The 22,021-nt window shown below is 43.2% G+C and overlaps 1 protein-coding gene across 1 annotated transcript; it reads right to left on the bottom strand.

Annotated features, from left to right (window-relative positions):
- Positions 1-1,854: 1,854 nt before the first annotated feature.
- LOC141011593 (adenosine receptor A2b) lies at positions 1,855-2,889 on the bottom strand. The gene has a single exon (XM_073484774.1). The coding sequence runs from the start codon at positions 2,887-2,889 to the stop codon at positions 1,855-1,857; it is 1,035 nt and encodes a 344-aa protein (XP_073340875.1).
- Positions 2,890-22,021: the final 19,132 nt, after the last annotated feature.

Below are 22,021 nucleotides of genomic sequence, written 5' to 3'. Positions count from 1 at the left end.
CACCTCCTCTCTCGTCCTTGTGTCTTTCTGCCTCACAAATCAGTTCAGTCTCCATCAGTGAGTTTTTTATGTCAAGGTCAACATCTCTCTTTGCTTTTATATTTTTCTTAGGTTATGTTTTTTATTTCTTTTCATTCCTCCTCTGTGACTCACTTGTGGATGTTTGTGGCAGGAAGTGATGGATTTCACAGTAATTGTTGATGTTTTCTTTCTTTTCTGAAGAGTTCAGGGACGAAAGCTTCCTGATGGTCCTCTGAAGACATCACAGCTGAAGTCAGTACTCAGCAGAGGAATGAAGGGAGTCAAAACCAAATACACTTGATATATTTACCTTCATTTTACAAGGAATTAAGAAATAAATATGGTATTTTTCCTGACCTATTAGTTCTTATTTTTGTGTCAGTTAAGGTTGTTTTTTCTTATAGTTTTCTTCTTCAGGTGATTCTGACGTCTGCAGCGTTCTGGCATTGCATGTGATGAGGAGAATGAGAAGACGGCAATTTCAGCACTGTGAGCACAATACTTTTAAAAAATGCATCTGTTTTTAAATATGCATCAACCTTGTTTTTCATTTTTCCTCTCATGCGTGACAACCAGTTTAGGAAACAGAAAGACTTGAACAAGGCATCCAAAACTTATTTTCCCCACAGAGGAGAAAAAAGAACGATCTCTGATCACCTTCTCAACATAAACATCAGGAGAAAAGGTTTTAAATTTTAAAACGTTAAATTTGTTTCATTCATATCATCTCAATATTTTTACAATACGTGTCACAGTATGTCAGGAAAACATGAAACTGGACGGTGGCAGTGTGACAGCTAGAGACCACTGTTCAAGACGGGGTGTCAACGTTAGTGAGCGTGAAACCACTGGATACTTTTTACGAGACTTTGGTGCAAATAGCGTCATGTTTGGGGTAACAAAACCAGATGTTTTTGCACATACGTCGTGACAATTTACAACCGTGTTTTGGGCAAGAAGACCGGATATTTTTGATGCAACTTCGTGACAGTTGGCAGCCATCTTTGGGGCAACAAAAATTTCTATTTTTGACAAGACTTTCAAAAATTGGTCATCACTGGTCATGTTGAGGGCAACAAAATGGGATATTTTTAATGATACTTTTGAATAATTTAAAACCGTGTTTTTTGCAGCAAAACTAGGTATTTTTGATGAATCATTGGGGCAAATACCGCCATGTTTAGGGCAATAAAACCAGATATTTTTGATGAGATGTTGTGACAATTTACAACCATGTTTTGGGCAACAAACCAGTTTGCTTCATGCTGAGTGGCTGCTGGAGGACACCAATGTTCGAGAATTTGAATAGATACGACAAGTGACGTCCCTTCTGCAGATCAATGACATATTATTGTTCTTTTTACTGAAGTATATTCATTACAATTATCATTAATTATAATATTAAATATTGTGTAATGGGAGAGAATATGTGTTGATTAATGGCCTATCTCAGATTTATCTCCCTGACTGTGACACTCAGTTCATCTTTACACACTGTGGAATCAGAAAACACATTTTGTTTGTATCGTGTTTTAATTGATCACACTCAGGTAAAACAATCATTTCACAGACTGCAACAGGCTTCTGTGATCGCAGCGTTACACACAAGACACATGCCCACAAAGAGCATTTCATATCCAACATCTGACACCTGAAAACTGTCCATGCTTATTAATAATATTTAAAAAATGTAATTTCACAAAAAAACAATCCACAAAACATGCAGGCACGTCTCGTAACGAGACTCACAATGTGTTGAACAAAGAGTTTGTGTGACAAACATCTAAATGACGCTCAGGCTGAACTCCAGTCTCTGTTCCCTGAGTTTTTTTTTTAGGATTTGCTCGTGTTTTTTCTCCGGAAAGGCACGAGGAGCTTGTGTGCACGAAGTCTGAACTTCTGATCCCGCACGCTGTAAATTATGACATTCCAGCAACTGTTGGTGGCCAAAATCCAGAAGGCAAAAAAGGAAAAGTTGCACCATTTATTCCCCAAAACGTTACCGACCACGAAGACAGCGATGGGGGTGAAGGATGCGGTAAACGCCACAGTCAGCGTCCCGATTGTTTTGGCTGCCTTGATGTCGGAGAAGGTCGGTTTGGTGGTGCTTTGGCACTCGGACTCGGCCAGGTGTTTCCTGCGCTTCGAGTGCTGCCTGATGCTGGACAGAGAGATGATGTTAATGACCACAGTTCCCCCCAGGAGGGTAAAGTCAAACGCAGGGAAGAGAAGGAGGATGTTCCAGGCCTGGCTCGGGAACTCGCCGATGGTTCCCAGAGCGTAATTACACATCCGGCTGCAGGAGTTGTACTCCAGAGCGATCTCGCTGCTGAAAACCAGCGGAGACACCGCCAAGAAGAAGCTCCCCACCCAGGAGAGGACGATGAGGATCGTGGTCCTTTTACGTGTGATCACAGAGTCCTTGTGCAGCGGCCTCAACACGGCGATGCTCCTCTCGATGGTCAGCAGGAAAATGGTCGTGATGGAGACCAAAGTGCACCCGGCGAAGATGGGACCGATGACGTTGCACGGGTGGAAACTCACCGACTGCGAGTTGTACGCAGTCCAGTCTGGTGCCGAGTCGGTCACCATGAGATAGACCTCCGCGTAGACGGACAGCGGCACCACGAATATCCCCACGGCCAGATCGGCCACGGCGAGCGACGCCTTCAGGTAGCCCTGCGATGTGTGGAAGTGTTTATTCCCTAAAATCACAGCCAGAGTCACCAAGTTCCCAAACAAGATGGCCAAGATGAGCAGCACCATGAAGAGCACCATGAGGATTTTGTTGGCCAGCGTGCAGCAGCACACGGTGCAGTGCGCCGGCTCAGTTCTGTCCAACATGCTCGGAGTCCCGGTCTCAATCATCGGATCAACTGTCGCTGCAACAATCACTTCATGACCTGAAAACAAAACAAACAGAGAAAGACGTAGAGAAAGTTAGTGGTCTGCTAAAATGTGCACGTATCAGAACAACTCTATCGAGAAGCGACGTGTCGGAGTTATTTCATGTGTTCAGGCTTCTGGAGGGAAAAGTGATTTTCTTTTGCATTGAAAATGTTCAGTTAGCGACAAGTGGAGGGATTAAAACTGTCCTGGTTCAGTTTACAGAAGTGATGGATGGATGATGGATGGATGATGGACGGATGGATGGACGGATGATGGATGGATGTTGGATGGATGGATGATGGATGGATGGATGGATGGATGGATGGATGATGGATGGATGGATGGATGATGGATGGATGATGGACGGATGGATGGACATATGATGGATGGATGTTGGATGGATGGATGATGGATGGATGGATGTTGGATGGATGATGGACGGATGATGGATGGATGTTGGCTGGATGTTGGATGTTGGATGGATGATGGACGGATGATGGATGGATGTTGGCTGGATGTTGGATGTTGGATGGATGATGGACGGATGGATGGATGTTGGATGGATGGATGGATGGATGGATGTTGGATGGATGATGGACGGATGGATGGATGTTGGATGGATGGATGGATGGATGGATGTTGGATGGATGATGGACGGATGAAGGATGGATGATGGACGGATGATGGATGGATGGATGTTGGATGGATGATGGACGGATGGATGGATGTTGGATGGATGGATGGATGTTGGATGGATGATGGACGGATGGACGGATGATGGATGGATGGATGGATGTTGGATGGATGATGGGCGGATGAAGGATGGATGAAGGATGGATGATGGATGTTGGATAGATGATGGACGGATGAAAGATGGATGGATGGATGGATGGATGATGGACGGATGGACGATGGACGGATGGATGTTGGATGGATGATGGACGGATGGATGGATGGATGGATGGATGGATGGATGGATGGATGGATGATGGACGGATGGACGATGGACGGATGATGGATGGACGATGGACGGATGATGGATGGATGATGGATGGATGGATGGATGGATGGATTGATGGATGATGGATGGATGATGGACGGATGGATGGATGGATGGATTGATGGATGATGGATGGATGATGGATGGATGGATGGATTGATGGATGATGGATGGATGGACGGACGGATGGATGATGGATGGATGATGGACGGATGATGGATGGATGGATGATGGATGGATGATAGATGGATGGATGATGGATGGATGGATGATGGATGGATGGACGATGGATGGATGATGGATGGATGGATGATGGATGGATGGATGATATATAATGGATGGATGGATGACGGATGGATGATATATAATGGATGGATGATGGACGGATGATGGATGGATGGATGGATACTACTTACTCCAGCTGGAGTAAGGGTGATGTCATAATCTGGCGGACAGCTGTAGTAGTAAACAAACCCAGCTGGAGCTCGTGGTCTTTAATCCTCAGAGGCTCAAATCTACATGCTGCAGTCTGACAGGTTCCTGGACCTCCTCCTCCTCCTCCTCCTCCTCCTCCTCCTCCTCCTCCTCCTCCTCCTCCAGTTACAGTTACATTCAGCGTAAAAGTAACGCCAGTCTCATTTGATTCAGTGTAACGTAACTTAACATGAAACTATCCGGATGTATATGTATGGTGAGCGCACAGCTATCTCCAGTTTCAATGAATGTTAAGCAGGAACTCCAGCTCTTTCCTGGAGAGACATGACGAACAGCAGCTCCTGTCATCGCTTGTTCTGCTCCTCAGGTTCATGTCGCGTCCTCAAGCCGTTTTTTCTCGCTGTGTCTCCATCTACAGCGCGCGGTCATGCAGAAACCTCCCGCACGTCCCGCCAATAATCCTCGGGATGCACAGAGAAACCCATCACTTCTCCAGACTGTGCCCCCCCAGGAGGCTTTAGAAAAACAACAACAACAACAACAACAACAACAAAAGCTCCAACTACAACATTACATCCGCAGTCACTCTGTTTCACAAGTTCTCTAAGAGATGCGCTCTGACTCGGATCATTTTGGCGGTTGCGGTTCAGTAAAACGCACGGATCTTGCGGGTTTTTAGCGCACTTTCAGATTCCCTGCAGAGACTCTCTTTAAAACCAGTTTCCAGATATTGATCACAGGTTCACTCACCCGCCGATTCACAAATCAAATGCACAAACAAAACAGCTCTACTCACTTTCATCCTTGAATTCCCGTCGAGACGCAGAAACCGTGAAGCAGCATGTCCCTCCTGGGTATCCAGCTCAAAACATCCCGAGGTCCTCACGTGTAAAAGAAATAAAGAAGCAGAGAAAGAGTCCATGATCAGAGCCACGAACCAGATGTCGGTCCAGGTACGTGAAGCGGAGGATGGATCCGCGGCACCGGGCGCTGCGCTCTGGTCCGCTGCGCTCCGGAGAGACGTTAAAGTGTCTCCTCCGCCGGTTCCTCCATTGGCTGAGGAGGCTGATGACAGAGGAGCCCCCCCGCCTATAACACGAAGCCTGCTGCAGCGTCCAAGACTGTAAAATAATCCCTCCTCCTCCTCTGAAACACTAAAACCCTGTTTCTGTTTTCACTGATTCTCAGGTTTGTGCCAGCTGTCAAGTTAAAGGAGCACTCTGTAGTTTTTGGAGAAGAAATGTTAAAGTGCAGAGAAACAAACCAACTCTCTTTGTTTTCATGACCGAATAAACTGAATAAACAAACTGACCTGACATACTGTTTTACTTTGTTTATGTGGCGGACCCTGCCACCTCTCTAGCTTCAAACAGTGTTCTGGGGCCTTATTTTCCTCTGAGAACAGCTTGTTTATTCACTTATCAAAAAAAAAAATTCTTTGTTTGTGTTATTACCTTTGTTTCAATTTCTTCTCCAAACTACGCGGTGCCCCTTTAATACTGTGTTCAGACCAAACACAACGCAAACTATCCACGCGACTAGATTACATACGAAGACAGAGGAGTTTAAAATATTGAACTCAACCTAAATGTTTGCGTGACGCTGTGTCGCAAAAGTCTATCGGCGTTGGCGTTCGCACTGACGTCATCACGTTAACGTCGCTGATGTCCGGACATTCGTGAACAACAATGGAGGAGAGGATAATAATCACTAATCGTGGCCGTTAGCAGACACCCAGAGCTGAACGATAACACATCTACTCGTACCGAGACGGGACAGAAAAGGAGCTGCATGGTGGGAAGTGAGCGAGAAAGTCAGGCTACCTGGTAAGTTTTGGAAATACGTCTCAGCACCGCACAGCATCTTATCGATCTGAACTCCATTCAGGGAACGAGCTTTTTAAAAGGTGTTTGCTTGTCGTCTGGGCGACAGACCTGACGTGATTAAAAACGTATAAACCTGCGATCAAGCTCGCACAAGTAACGCAAATATTTTCTTCACATTTGGTCTGAAATCGGCATAAAGTTTGACATTAAACTTCAGACACATTTCCTTTTCTGTTACATCATTTTTCTGTTTTGGATTGTTGACGCAAAATTCAAACGGGATGAAAAATGATTTGTCTCCCTTCACTCACTACCATACAAAGGTTTTCTGACGTAAGGTCCCATGAGGGAAACCGGAAGGGTCATGACTTCAGCTGTCTATTGGCTCATGAACAAGAAACAATCTGTTTTTCCTCTTCCTCTTCTAAAAGCCTAATTTATTTCTCTGTCTCACTGAGTCGACCTCTTCACTGTCACAGCTGTCAGTCCTGCATGAAAGAAGTCCCAGCTGACCACTTCTATAGTATAAAGTTCAACATGAGTGGCTCAGAATGATTTCCTTCTCTGTTAAATCATTTTTATGACATTTTTGCCTTTTTACTTCATTACCCAGCACGGAGAGTTCCCAGATCCCCCCAGAAGATCCCAACTTGGTCCGTGTCAGCTGGTTTGTGTTCCAGCTGTTTTTGTGGCGTCAAAACCTGGGACAGTTTAAAGTTCAGCATGAGTGGCTCAGAATAATTTCCTTCAATGTGAAATCATTTTTATGACATGTTTGCCTTTTTGCCTCATTACCCAGCACGGAGAGTTCTCAGTTTCCGCCCAGAACTCCAGGGACCCTGAAGATCCTGACTCGCTCCGTGTCAACTGGTTTGTGGAGTTAATTGCAAAACAAATGCACAATATCGAATAACATGGCCTTTAATTGAATCGACTCAGCATTTACTCAACAGAGAGAGAGAGAGCGAGAGAGCACCGGACCTTTAGGCCTCATGTTCTGTCCTCTTTAGGAATTTAATTACTATAAACAATTTCCAATCCATACGGTGCAATAGGCTGCCTCGGTACAGAGCTCTTAACTAAAGTGCTTTACAATTGGCCTCGGATTTACACACACACACACACACTCACACACACACACACACACACACACACAGCAACCCTGTCTGCTAGTAATCATGCTTATATAATAGTTTAAATTGTTTTCTGCTGAAGCGCAGGACCCGTCTCCTGTCAGTGTTCATGGTTTGGTAACAAAAGTGGTCATTTATTCTAGAAGCATGTTTTGTTATGTTTGTGGAAAATCTCTTAATGTCCTGACAGCAATCAATAAATCAACAGTGCTGACAAATAAAAGAAAAAAAAAATCAAGTATCTGTTGCGGTTGCAGACCTTTAATAAGCCCGTCCAATCGTCTCATTCGACCTGTATGAAGACATCAGACAAGGCTTCCTGTCTGTCCACTGGTTTCTCCAGTCTTACCAGCCCTGCAGCTTTAAAGCTACGGGTGATAAATGAATAAACACTTTGTGTCTCAAGTCACCTTTTCTGTATTTAACCAAAGCAACATGACGAGCTTTGAGTTCTTAAACATAAACATAAAGAGTTTAATAACGCAGTCATGAAATAATATATTTAGTCTTTTATTTGATGAGAAAAAGCAAAGAGAGCTCGTGAAACTTAACGAGCCCGTCCTGTCCAATCAGACGCCACCTCTCCTTCTCTTCAAAACATCCTTTCACTCCCTGCCTCTCAGGAAGCTTCAGGAACCCTCTGACTCTGCGGTGAACGCTGCCCGTGTGGTCTAATAGTATCATTTATCTGCAGGTTTGGCTTCAGTCCTGCTCTGGCAGCAGTGGACACAACAAAACAAAAGCATAATCCGGTGCTTCTCTGTGTGTGGAGGGTAATCCTTAATCCCGAGGTCACAGCTCCGGTCCGATGCTTCAGATCGCAGCGTGGAGAGTTTGTTCCTGGAGCTTAAATCAGCCGGGCGACTCCACGAAACCCGTCAGCTGCTTCATATAGTGATTCCCTCTTATAACTCCTCCATATCATGCAGATTAAAGCCATCTTAAAACTTCACATATGTTATGTCTGTTCCACTGAGTGCTTCAGTCCTGAACTGACGCAGCAAACCGGAGAAATAAATCATTGAACCTGATGAACTGATGCGGAGTGTGATGATGTCATCCTCACACATCTGCTCTGGAAAGCTTTCTGTCGTATTCAGTGGCAATAAAATCTCATGAAACAACCGTTTTTGTGGCGTCAGAACCAGCTGTTTTTTTAAGGGAGACCTGGGGACATTTCCAGCTGTTTTTGTTTCATCAAAATGTTTCTCTTACTGTGTAAAGTTTAAACCTAACCACAGCAGGCGTTCAACCTAAACGAAGGCTCAGTTCGAACGTGTCTGTGGTTTTGCAGAAACGTACTCAGCTAACATTTAGATAAAATCTGTAGCTGCTGAGCTAAAAGCGTTAGCGCCGAGTGAAGTGGGCGTCGAGTGTGTAAATGATGTCTTTTGGGATCTCGGGGCTTCTGTGGACATGAATTATGCCGTACGAGCTGTATGGAGCCATTTGATGATTTTTTGGTTGTTTTTCCCCAGCTACTTCGGGTGCTGGTTGGACTTTTTTTATTAATTTAAAATGTTGTTTGAACCATCTTCACACTGAAATTTAGGTTCATTTGAATTTTAAATTTCAATGCCGCCGAGTATCTTCACACAGCAAAGCAGAGAATAATGAGATGGTGGCCGGTTTAAACTCCAGCAGACTTTCACACACATTTGTCTCAAACCTCTAATCAAAATCTGCCTTTTAATCAACCATAAACACACAGTTGTCACTACGTGGAGATATCGTTGAAAGTGAGATTTTTAAAGCACTATTGCAGAGAAATTTGTGTTGACATATCACCCCATCGCTTGTCGTATTAAACTGATTGAGGAGGACTTTTAATCAGTTCGTACGCTGCAGGCGTGCACAGAGAGGATGCTGTGATGTTTTTTTAATCTCCCACAGGGGACATGAAGATGATGACTAATCTCAAAGTGTATCTCATTACTTATTTAAACAAGAAAAGCAGCACAACGCCCCATGTGGTATGGAAAGCAAAAGATAATTAACTTTGGTGGTTAAAACTACCAGCACAAGCTGAAAATATCAATAACTTTGTCCACAAACAGTGTTTAAAGTTCCTCACAGACACAAAAAGAGACAAAAGATATGATACAAAACTTGTAAAGAGGTAAAAACAGGAGCGAGATCATTATACGTAACAAGCATCATCTTAAAATCAATCAAAATAAAAGATCTACGTTCTAACTTCCTGCTCGGATAAAAGTTTCAAAGCAGCATTTTGATTCAGTTTTAAACGAGAAGACGTTTTTCTGCTTTGGTGAGAAAACAAGCAATCACAGCCGTCGATATTTTCATAGGAAATAGCGATTTTAACTGCTAAAGTGGCTGATGGTTCGAGAAGAAAACAGCTTTCACCAGCGTCTCTCAATGGACAGATGACGCTGAAGGACATCGACCTGACGGACGTGTTATATAAATCTTATCTAACCCGGCTGGATGACTAAGAACACACTCTTTATTTACGTTAAAGCCAGGAAAGAGCTGAATTACTCATCACACCTGGACGATTCTCAGTGTTTTCTCCTTGAAAACAATAAAAAGAATCAATCTACTCTGAAGCCTGAATGTGAAGCGAGGGTGCAGAATAATTGCACCGTGTCTCTCCAAAGACTCCCAGTAATAACTGGAAAAGTCTTAATTAACGTGTTGTGCATCTGTTGGTTTTCTAAGGAGCTGATTTGACCCATCAGCTTACAAAATGCATAAATGTGCAGCCCAGTCTCCAGGATATAAATGTAGCAGTTAACGTTTTCTGCAAACCAAATGTGGAACATCACATTCATGTTATTAGCCACGTTTCACCTCAGCAGGTGGAGGGAGGGCGGCGTTATTACAGACAACAAGGCTGCCAAACGGTGGACGTGACTTTGAGTCACACCACTGGATGTTTTTAAGGAGACCTGGAGACATTTCCAGCCGTCAAAACCAGCTTTTTTTTCAAGGGAAGTCGGACCGTCTCCATCCGTGATCGTGGTGACCAAAACAGATATTTTGTGCCTAAACCTAACCAGAGCGTAAGCAGAGTGCTGTGACGAGAGAGACACAGAACATTCAACCTAAACAAACGTAAAGTCGCAACATTAAGAAACGTTTGAACTTATCTGTGTTTTGCAGAAACGTACTGAGTTAACATTTATTCTGGCGATCGGGTCATCCTCATGTGATTCTTGTGACTTTCCACTTCCTGTCTTCGTCCTTTTCCTGTCCTTTTTCTGTGTACAACTGTGTTTCATGTCTTCATTAGCCCTTTTGTATTTATGCTGCATTCATGGGCTCCTTCGATGGTCTCATCGACCCACTTCGGTGTGTTTATGTCAAAAATGTGGGAGCAACACAGCCAAGAAGAAGTTGTTTTGCATTTTATTAAACACTTAATTTTATAAACACACTAAACTATACTTTCCAGCAAAAGAAAAGATACAACTTGACTTTGGTAAGTTTCTTAACATCAACCCGATGTTTACTTTCATCCGCCGTGTTTCAGCGTCAACTCGGCAACGTGTGTGGCAAGATTTTCTCCAATTTTCCGAGTTGCTGTTCCGACTTCAAAAGGCATTCATGTGAATTTCCCCTGTCGAAAAAAAAAACATTTTCCGATAACTCAACCACACTTAAGTCTGTCTTTTCCCCTCACTCGCTGTCAGTTATTATAGTCTATTTTCGTCCTGCGTCCTCAGTGTTCCTGCTTTCTTCTCTGTGGCTTCTAGTTTGTCTTCAGTTTTGTATTTCTCTTTAGTTTTTCCTCTGACTTTCCTTGGCCTGGCTTTTGTTGTCTGCATTTTTAGAGAGTATCCACTGATTTTTTTATCGACACGTTGTTCATGCAATTATTTTGTTTTGGAATCATTTGGAGGAAGTGATCAGGTGTTAATCTTCTCTCTGAAGTGTCTTCTTTCATTTTATGGATGCATTTCTTCCTCAGAAGTCATCCGACAGATATGTTTTAGTGTGTTACTCCATGCATCTCCCAAAGTCTGGCCCCAAAGAGAGATTCAGTGACGTAATGACCCTTCCATCTTCTTAAATTTATTTTTTAAAAGTATTATAATGATATAAATATCATGCTTGAAATGCCAGAAATGTCCAAAAACACATATGCTCATGTGTCTGAAATAGACGTGACCTTCAAGAGAAATCACATAAAAATAAATCACATCTGATTGTGGAGGAAATTTAAAGCTTATGACTTTTTTTCTTTCCATGGTGTTTGCAGAAGAAGATTTTAAATGACGTCTGGCCCGTTTTCAGCCGCTGATTGACTGAGAGATCCTCAAGGTGAAGTCTCGCTTCTGTGAAATTTACTCTGCGCTCGGTGGAGGATTCGACCTTCATCGTGTGAAAGAGGAGGTCACACGGGGCACAATGTAGACAACACAATCAACGCAAAGCTGTTCCTGTCAGGAAAGGTGATGTGAAAGAGCCTCAGTCTGCAGATTTGCATGATTACCACAACTCTGGTGTGCAGACTTCCTTGGTTTAAATTAAGGCTCATTTTACTTTAAACATGAAAAATGTGTTACAATTATTAACGTGATTTCACATTAAAGCACAAGGCAATTCAAGAACACTTGTTCGAAGGTTTAGTCATACAAACAGACACACAAAATGTACCTTAACCCTCTAGTCTCTTCATGCCTTCTCTTTGATTCAATAGTTTTGATTTTTTAATCTTTATCAGCATCTAAAGACGTGTGACATTTCATCAGACACAGCTGTTTTTCAGGTAGTCCAGTTCCAGTTGTGAAACTCAGGTCAGGTGTAGTAAAACGCTGAAGGAAACACTCGCTTGGTTTCACTTCTTTAAACTCAAACTGTGAAGCAGGGATGTGGAAATAAGCAGTGATAACGGTGATATAACAGCCTCCTGCTGCGGCTCACACAAATCAATAGAAAGCCTTGATCATTTTTTATATATCATGCTGACATTTTGTACTCGCAGCAACACATTTCCCCTCTGAGTCTACGTGTCAACAGTCGGCTCCACGTTTTAAATCCATGAAGAGGATGTGAAAGTGCGTCGGACCTGCAGGTATCAGTTCAGAGATGAAGTCAGACCAAGAGCAGGTTGTCTTGTTGACCCGGCTCTAATAAGGATGATTCATGCAGGTATTTGTGGCTTGAATGCAAACCAGGAGTCAAAGTGTCATCCATCATCGACTCTTATTTCAAATTTACAAACAGAACATGCTGCTTTCGCTTGTGTTGGACCACAGCGAGCCAATCAGGACTCTCCTGAAACGAAGAAGCATGTTGGTCTTCGCAGCACGGCCGTAGAGACGGTCACCACTTTGATTCAGACTGAGATATCGAAACGACTTCAGTTTGAGGTCAAAAATGTCGCTCATCTTAAAGATATCAACACCGGCATCATTAACAAATTATACTTCCTGTAGAAAATGCTGTAGAAGTCATCAGCGTGACGTGCAGATTTTAAGGAGGTGGCTTCTACAAACCTCTCACCAAACAAGCCGATCCCAGCCAACACTGGGCGATGGGCGGGCTACACCCTGGACAAGGCGCCAGTTCATCACGTCGATGATGTTGATGGCTCACTTAAGGTTTGTCTTTCATGTAGGTTTCAGTGAATTGAGCGTACTAAACAGGAGGTTGGGGAGGAATTATAGGCGCAGCCAGTAGCTGAGTTTTTACTAAAAATAACGCTAACATCAACTAGGACGGACGCCAAGAAAGCCCAGTTATCTTCAACAAGAACTTCTCCAACGAGCTACTTGGTTACCCGAGGATGTTGATGAAGATGTCGATGCCACACTTAAAGGTTTAAACTTCCTCAGCGCTGGTTGCTGCCGTGCTAACGTTAGCTTTAGCTGCTGCAGCAGACTTTGCTTTCAGGCGTTTAAACACAGACCACTCTTCAGCTTTTAGATATACTTGATGTTGGACCAGGTGTTTCATCAGGTTAGACGTGAGCAGCGAGTGTGGTCCTGACTCAGGTGTCATCTCTTTCTCCTTCTACTCTAAAGATTCAGACTGATTTAATATGCATCTGTACTCGGCAGCACAGAGTTTGGCACATAAACGTGCCGCCTGCATCGCTTTATTTTACCTCTTGGATTGGCACTGAGCGCTGGCAGTGATCGAGAATCTCGAGGTGTGAATTCATCATGACAGTTCCCAGGATGCGTCTGTACACAATAAATCCAGCTTTGTATACGATACGGACTGTGCGTGAACTTTTTCCAAAGGTCCAAATCCATGTTCGGAGGAGGCCAAGACCCGGACCGGTCCACTTTCAAAAGAGACACGAGGCGGATCAGTCTGCAGACTCAGAGCTGCATCTGCATGTCATCAAACGCCTTCAAATAAACTGCACTGACACAGCAGAGATCCAGAGCAGCAGAACAACAGAGGCCAGAGGGGGATGATGCATTTTACAGAGAGATGGAGATCATTTCTGCTGAGAGAGAGAGAGAGTGAGGGGGGGAGATGGGGGAGGAGGGTGACACAGAAGCTCGCAAGGCAAGCAAGGACGCCAATCCCACAGCCGGCACGCCACCACCGAGTGTTGGATTAATTCACTCTGACCGTGATGTGCTCGCTTGTCTGTGGGGAAAGACAAGCACTGTATCCTCCTCCTCCTCCTCTTCTTCCTCCTCCTCCTCCTCCTCCTCTCCATCACAACTTCCTCCCACCTCACCCACTCCTCCTCCCCCCTGCTGGGTCAGTCTCTGGAGCCCGGCTGGGGGGCTGCTGCTGTGGATTTCAGGCGACAGATGGGAGTTTGCAGGCAGCTGAGCTTCACGGTCCGCTGGCTCGAGCGGCTGCGTGCGGAGCTCGGCCGGCCGCTTTGAGTCACGTTTGAGTGTGCGGTGATGTCATGTTTGTTTGGAGTTGCGTGTCCGAGAGAGCGAGGGGGGTGGGGTGGGGGTGATGGGGGCGGGGGGAGGGAGTGGTTTGAGGGAGAGGTCGCCTCAGCTGCAGCTATAAGATCATCACAAGAGACAACAGCTGCACTGTGAATTTATATAACAGCGTTTGATGACAAAGTCGAGGTTTTATTTAGGTGGAGCTGAAGACAATGACCAAATACACAACATGGCCAAAAGTATGTGGACACATGAACACCACACCCATATGTCCTACTTTAAGTACACATGCAGTGTACGAGCACGAGGACAGTTACATTACTGCAGTATTACTCAATTACAAGTAAGACTACTGGCTTTCAAGATGCAGTATTCTCCTCAAACACTACTCAGAGTCTTAGTTACTTTTTAACCGTTGAGTAGCAGGCGTCCAACCAAAGATTGTCGGTCGTGGTCACCTCTCCAAACCTGCTGATTACATGGTGCAAACTTAAGTAGGAGTAAAATTAAACACTCATAAAAGTACAAGTATGTAAAAAAAGTATGTAAAAAATGTCATAATTACAGTAATTTCAGTAGATGTAATTAGTTACTTCCACCCCTGTAAACATGTGAAAAACAGTGAAGCTGCATGTTTTCCTCCATTTAGACACAAAAGCAGTTGATTAAACACTTAGATGATGATGTAATATAAAGAGAAATTTCACTTAAATTCTGTACTTAAGTACAATTTTGAGGTACTTCTGCTTTACTTGAGTATTTCCTGACACTTTATACTTCAACTCTACTGCATTTTGGAGGCAAATATGGTACAGTATTTGTACTTTAGTTATAAGTTACTTCGCAGATTACATCAGAGCCAAAGCAGCACATTTTTAAATTCATGTATTTTATCGGATTAAAAAATATATATATATGACTCGGATCTGATAATCGACCAGGAGGGAAGCCTGTCAATCCAGAGTATACAGTATATACATACATGAACAGTACATATATGTACAATTTACTTTTACGTACTTGTATTTTTGATACAAATATGTTTATCCAGAAAACTACTTTTGATATTACTATTAAAGTTTGATAGTAAATTTAATATCAGATACTTTCAGACTTTACCAAGTAATATTTTAACACAATATCTTAACTTATTTACTCAAGTATACTTTAGGGGAAATTTTTACAACACTGCTATTAGATGACTAAAAAATAATAATAATTGTGATCCGAACGTAACATAATCGATTGGATTACACAAATATAATCTGAATATTTGTGAATCACTTTGGATTACTTCAAAATTTGACATTTAAAAGGATTAAAAATCTCCGTTCTTTTTACTGTTTGAACATCTCGAAACATTTTCAATGCAAATACAGTTTAACTTGTATTTTTAAAATGTACGTTGTCCAATCAAAGCTGAGAGAAGAAACTTGTCATGCAGAACGTTTCAGATCTTTTAAAATGGAAATATTTTAAAGGTGTTATCAAAATGTAATGAAGTAATCCTTGACTTTGATGTGATTACACATCTTTTCGATTGTAATCCAGGTTGATATAGTAACTTTTCTTACTTAATGGGATCATGCGGCTGCCACACAACATAATACTGACTAACAATATATTAACATTTCTCCAGCGAAGCTCAGTCTGCAAAATTCAGCCGCCAGAGGAACAAACAGCAGATGACGCCTCGGCCTTCCGACTGTCAGTCAAGTGTTGTTAAGTGACAGCTGCACTGATGCATCATGGGTCTGCAAAGTCAGCTCCCATCCCTGACATGTCAGAGACAGAAGTAGAGCAGAGAGAAGATGAAAAACGCTGGCCTGTCCACCTACAGTCGACACTCACAGAGGGAAGGTCAAAGGTTACAGAGCTTCCTTAAATATCAGATCAGCGTTCAACAGCAGCTGTTTATGAGGAAACTGCTGTAAAATCAACTCAGTTAGCTTCTGGTTTCACACGGGACACGAACAGCAGTCTCGTCCTCCTCCGTATAACAGGTGTCAGGGGTCGAGAACAATCTGCAACGTTTAATCATTTAATTAACATCACGTTTTTCACATTCAACGTCTTTAATAAGTTATTTTTAAACAACCGTTGTAGAGTTTATTAGGTGCAATTGAACGCACCATGACGTCCCAGTCGGCCGAGGACCTTATATCACACCTGGACAGTCCTATGAAAGCTGCTCAGTGGCATTTTGAAGCCAACAAAGCTCGACTTCCCGGGAATGAAAACATAGCGTTTCCATAGCGTGTGCACACTGGAGACTTCCACCAACAGACTGACTTCTGGTTTAGCGCCCGGCTGACTTGAATGGGGACAAAATAGTTTAATCCTGCAGCTCTTTGTGGGGGTTGTGAGGCTCAACAAAATTTAGCCACCATTTTGGCGATGTCTCTTTCACAATGTTAGCTTATGGGGGAAGTGTTTTGGGGCCGCAGTGCATCACATGACGATGTAATTACATGGTTTGACCACTACGAAAACTGGATTCAAAGCCGGGCGCTCTTCCTGGGGGCTTGTTGTCAACACATATATCATTTGCCAAACGAAGCAATGTAGATTTCAGAGTTTAAGACGTGCATCTCAATGCACCATGAAGTCCCTCTGAGTGTGTCAAACTCCAGCAAACAGACAGCAGAGGACATAAACGACACCAAGAGGTCGCCGTCCAACAAGAAAAGTAGATATTTCCGTCTGCTCGTTATGAAATTGCTGCTGTTTGGACGACATCTTTGCAAACAATTGTATATTTAAAAACCCATGATCCCCTCAGAGTCGTGTTTCATCATCTGATGAATATAAGTCCAATGTTTTCTTCTCTTTAGTCCGTTTTGATCACATCTGTCTGTTTCGCACTAACACAGTGTTCAGCAGCTCGTCTCTGATTGTCTGTTCGGTGTGGATTGTCGCAGGATGTTTTGCTGCAACACGTTCAATAAAAAAAGGATCCTTTTGTTTAACAAAGAGGGCTTTCTCTGTAGGGATCCTTCCTATAATGATGTCGGACACTTAGAATAACGATCTGAACCTGTCAGTGACAAAACTAAGCACTTTTTGTGAGCACAGTCGCCCACAGGAATTACATTTCAGCCCGTTTTACTGCTGCTGCCTGCAGCACTCTCGCTCAATGCTGGACCAATTTCAAAGCCTGTTGTCCTCATTAGTCACTGAGACACAAAAATATGAGGAAAAACAAATTTATCCTTTAAAGAAGCATTTTGTCACATGGAGGTGACATTGGTTTGATAACGACATCATCTCCAGGAGATGGAGGCTGACTGTGCGTCACTGTAATCACACTGTTTGTCTCAGAGAGCCGCATCCAGACAAACACCACCCGCCAGGAGTTCAATCACCAGCTTCTCTGAAAGTGCAGACCGCTCTGAGACTTCTGCACCACGAAGCCGAGCTTTTCATGCACGAACAAAATCCTGACAAACGACAGTTCATCCATCCATCCATCCATCCATCCATCCATCCAACCATCCATCATCCATCCATCCATCCAGCGAGCCATCAACCAGCCAGCCATCCATCCATCCATCCATCCATCCATCATCCATCCATCCATCCATCCAGCCAGCCATCAACCAGCCATCCATCCATCCATCCATCCATCCATCCATCATCCATCCATCCATCCATCCAGCCAGCCATCAACCAGCCATCCATCCATCCATCCATCCATCCATCCATCCATCCATCCATCCAGCGAGCCATCAACCATCCAGCCATCCAACCATCCATCATCCATCATCCATCCATCCATCCAGCCATCCAGCCAGCCAGCCATCCATCCATCCAGCCAGCCATCCAGCCATCCATCCATCCATCCATCCATTCATCCAGCCATCCATCCATCCATCCATCCATCCAGCCATCCAGCCAGCCATCCATCCATCCATCCATCCATCCATCCAGCCATCCAGCCAGCCATCCATCCATCCATCCATCCATCCATCCATCCATCCATCCATCCATCCATCCAGCCAGCCAGCCAGCCAGCCATTAATCCATCCATCCATCCATCCAACCATCCATCCATCCATCCATCCATCCATCCAACCATCCATCCATCCATCCATCCATCCAGCCAGCCAGCCAGCCAGCCATTAATCCATCCATCCATCCATCCATCCATCCATCATCCATCCATCCATCCATCCATCCATCCATCCATCCATCCATCCAGCCAGCCATCCATCCATCCATCCATCCATCCATCCATCCATCCATCCATCCAGCCAGCCAGCCAGCCAGCCATTAATCCATCCATCCATCCATCCATCCATCCATCATCCATCCATCCATCCATCCATCCATCCATCCATCCATCCATCCATCCATCCATCCAGCCAGCCAGCCAGCCAGCCATTAATCCATCCATCCATCCATCCAACCATCCATCCATCCATCCATCCATCCATCCATCCATCCATCCAGCCATCCATCCATCCATCCATCATCCATCCATCCATCCATCCAGCCATCCAACCATCCATCCATCCATCCAATCATCCATCCATCCATCCATCCATCCATCCATCCAGCCAGCCATCCATCCAGCAGCTCTGTGAGCATCTCTGTTCAGAACTGATTGATGAAATGAGGCGTGTATGAGACCTGGACCGGACACTGAAGAAATGCATAGAACGGATTCCCCGAAGCGGATCAATCAAGGATTTTTTCTGCGTCTCTCTAAACGACGTTTTTCACCTTTACCCAAAACAACATGGCCGTTGTAGCATAACAGCGAGAGGCGTACAGGACCTTCATCGTACGGTCGCTGTTTCATTACGTTTTGGCGACACAAATAGTTTAGGATTAGGCAAGAACAATATTTGGTTAGGTTTAGAAGAAAACAGCATGGTTCGGCCTCAGACCATGCTGTTACTTCTGTTACTTGCGTTACTAACATACCTACGTTACTCACCGTTGCCTTTTGGTTGTACACTGGACTAGAACAGCGGTTTCCTGAATAAATGAGTGAAAATATGAGGCACACATGAGCCCCAGTCCTCTGCCTCAGGTGTGTGTGTGTGTTTTCATTTGTGGAAATTTGATTTAACACAAATTCATTTAGGAATTTGCAACATATCATGAAAGACGATTTGACACAAACACTCCCAGTCAGACAGGGTCTTAAGATGAGGTGAAACACAAAAGCTGCCTCAACATTTGAATTAACATTGTTCATTCAAATTTCAATGAATCAGTTAATAAGTTGTGATGGCAACATGTTGTTTATAGTGATTCAAAGAGTCAACAGCTCAGTTGCATTAATAAAAATGTATTTATTGACTATCAGAATGTGAAATTTGTGAACGACTTTGAAACGTTTCACTGAATCTGTGAAGCAGATTCTCTGTTTTGTCACTAAATGAATCGTTGGAGCTAAAAACAGTTGTGTGAGGTCACCGTGTTTCTCTGAGAGCTGATTAGTGTTACTATAACTGTTGTGTCTTAATCCTGAAGTGTCTCAGCACAGCCGTCAGTTCCTCAGGTCGGTAATCACCTCAGCTTGGATCCGTATTTTCAGTCAGAGATCAACTGATTCAGATTCAGGCAGGAAGAGTGATCGGTGTGTTTCCTGATCCTCTTTACCTGTTCTCAGGTCAGCAGTTACATGTTTGTTTGGGCTGAACACACATTATTACCGTCTCAAGGACCAAAACTGAGCCTGGATAAGAAGCATTCAGTTTTTGTGTCAGCCAATATTAATGTACCTCACGCTGTACACGGTCACATAGTTTAGAAATTAATATTACACATTCACCGTGTTTACACTGCAACGTGTTTCAAGGGTAAAACATAATTCAGGATGAGCAACGAGGCCGTTCAAGATGCTTTGCATAAAGAGACACACAATAAGACATTTTTAAAGGGAAGTTTGGAAGCAAAGGTCAGAATTTCCATTTAAAACATTCAAAAAGTAATCAAAACGTCAAGAAAGGAAAATATTTTGACGCCTTACTAAACAGAAAAATACAACCGTCCACCGTCTGAACTCAAGTTTTTCTCTCTGACTGAACTCAGACGAGCTTCATCGCCTCGTTAACTCATCGTCAAACACACTTCATTCAAACTGAATCACAGTCACCAGAACAGTGTTGGTTTGTCTCCACAGTCACCTCTGGTTCGGTCCAAATAAATCCTCAGTTCACAGAGTAACATGTGGAAATATTCTCAGAAAAATACCTTCGGGGCTTTTTTTAATCTGTACAACATACAACCATCAATTCAGTTAAAGGAAAACAAAAAAATCAGACATGAATGTCATCTATTAAACTTCCACAGCTAAATTTCAAGTGAACGTTGATGAAAAGTCCTAAAAGTGCTACAGATAGGATCATCTACAGAGCGTGGGTGTGAAGAGATCCATCCTCTCTGGGAAAACTGATGCAGACTGTGTGATGAGGTCCAAAAGAGCTTGTAAGTGGATCTGGAGATGGGATCGGTCGCTGCCTTGTTACGGACTCTGATGACCTGTAAAGTTGGGAAGTCTCTCAGTGAAGAGGTCATGAATCAGTGTCTTCTTGATGCTCTGGATGACGGTGCAGTTTTGCGTGTCCTGTCCTGTTTCCTTGCCGGGACCCAGCAGCAGGTCTCCTCCCAGCAGCACTGGCCCCTGGCCCTGCTCGTGCTGCCTTCACTGCACGTGGGAAACAACCTAACGACCCACTTCACCGGGAGAAGTAAGAGCACAGACGGAGAAGTGGTTGGTTGGTTTCACTTGTTGTAACTCGTTTGAATGTGTCAGGGTGGAAACACTGAAGATGTTCAGTCTTTTGTACACAACACACGCCTGAGTGAGTAATGAATGGTCGGGTTAGACGTGAGGAGCTGTCCTGACACGGTGAGTTTTATATAATAAAGGATCTTGATGGTGATGTTGTTTCCTACATTTGTTTCTTGGATGTTTTCTCATATTTATAACTTAGATTTTTAAAACATTGTTTTGTCTAAGGAGGGTGAATGTACAGACTGTAAAGGTCCTGAGGCAGATTGTAATTTTTATATACATATATTAGCATATATTCACTCAGGCTATGAATTAAGTCACTAAGCTATAAAAACTAGCCCTTTAGAGCCTATTGAACTTTTACTTCCTGAAAGGTGATTCAATAGATATAAAACAGTGTTTACTACATAGCTGAGTTAAAAAGTTTTTTCTGTCGAATCAGAGTAAAGCTGATTATAAGTTTGGTATATTTTATAAAAAAAACCCATTTAATTTAAAAGTCTATTAAAAAAAGATAAACCTGTAGAGATAAAATCACAAAATAAAATAATTCATCAGCATCCAGATCAAAACAGCGATCTAAACATAAAATACAAATAAGTTAAAAAAAAAAGTCAAAGTCAAAACATGACTGAGAGTCACGACTGTTGAAGTCAAAATTATGATTAACGTAGTTGCTCGTCATTTTGACTTAGAGTCATTATTCTGAAATATTCAATCATAACACACACACACACACACACACACACACACACACACACACACACACACACACACTATGACCAGGGACTTGCAGTACACACAACTGAAAACAAAACTTTCAGTCATATTTTATGCTTCATCGTGTGTCTTTAGGGTCACCAAGCTGTTTTATTTAACTATCTGGTGAGACCGCTCTGGTCTTGTTGTCTGAAAGATGAATCGTATTATTTGTTATTTGTTTTCCATTTATTATATTATATAATTTTTTTTCCATTTCATTTTTGCTTGAAAAATGACTTAAATGATGAATTGATTACAGGCCTGAGCAGTAATGTAATACATGTAACAGGATTGCGCAATAAATAGTAACTGTATTCTGGTAAAGTCACAGGAAGGATTCTCCTTACTTTTTATGGAATAGTTTCATG

This window comes from Pagrus major, chromosome 17 (genome assembly GCF_040436345.1).
Source record: "Pagrus major chromosome 17, Pma_NU_1.0".
In the NCBI taxonomy this organism is placed as follows: Eukaryota; Metazoa; Chordata; class Actinopteri; order Spariformes; family Sparidae; genus Pagrus; species Pagrus major.
The sequence above is the reverse complement of the archived record's forward strand: the minus strand, read 5'-3'. Positions and strand labels throughout refer to the sequence as shown.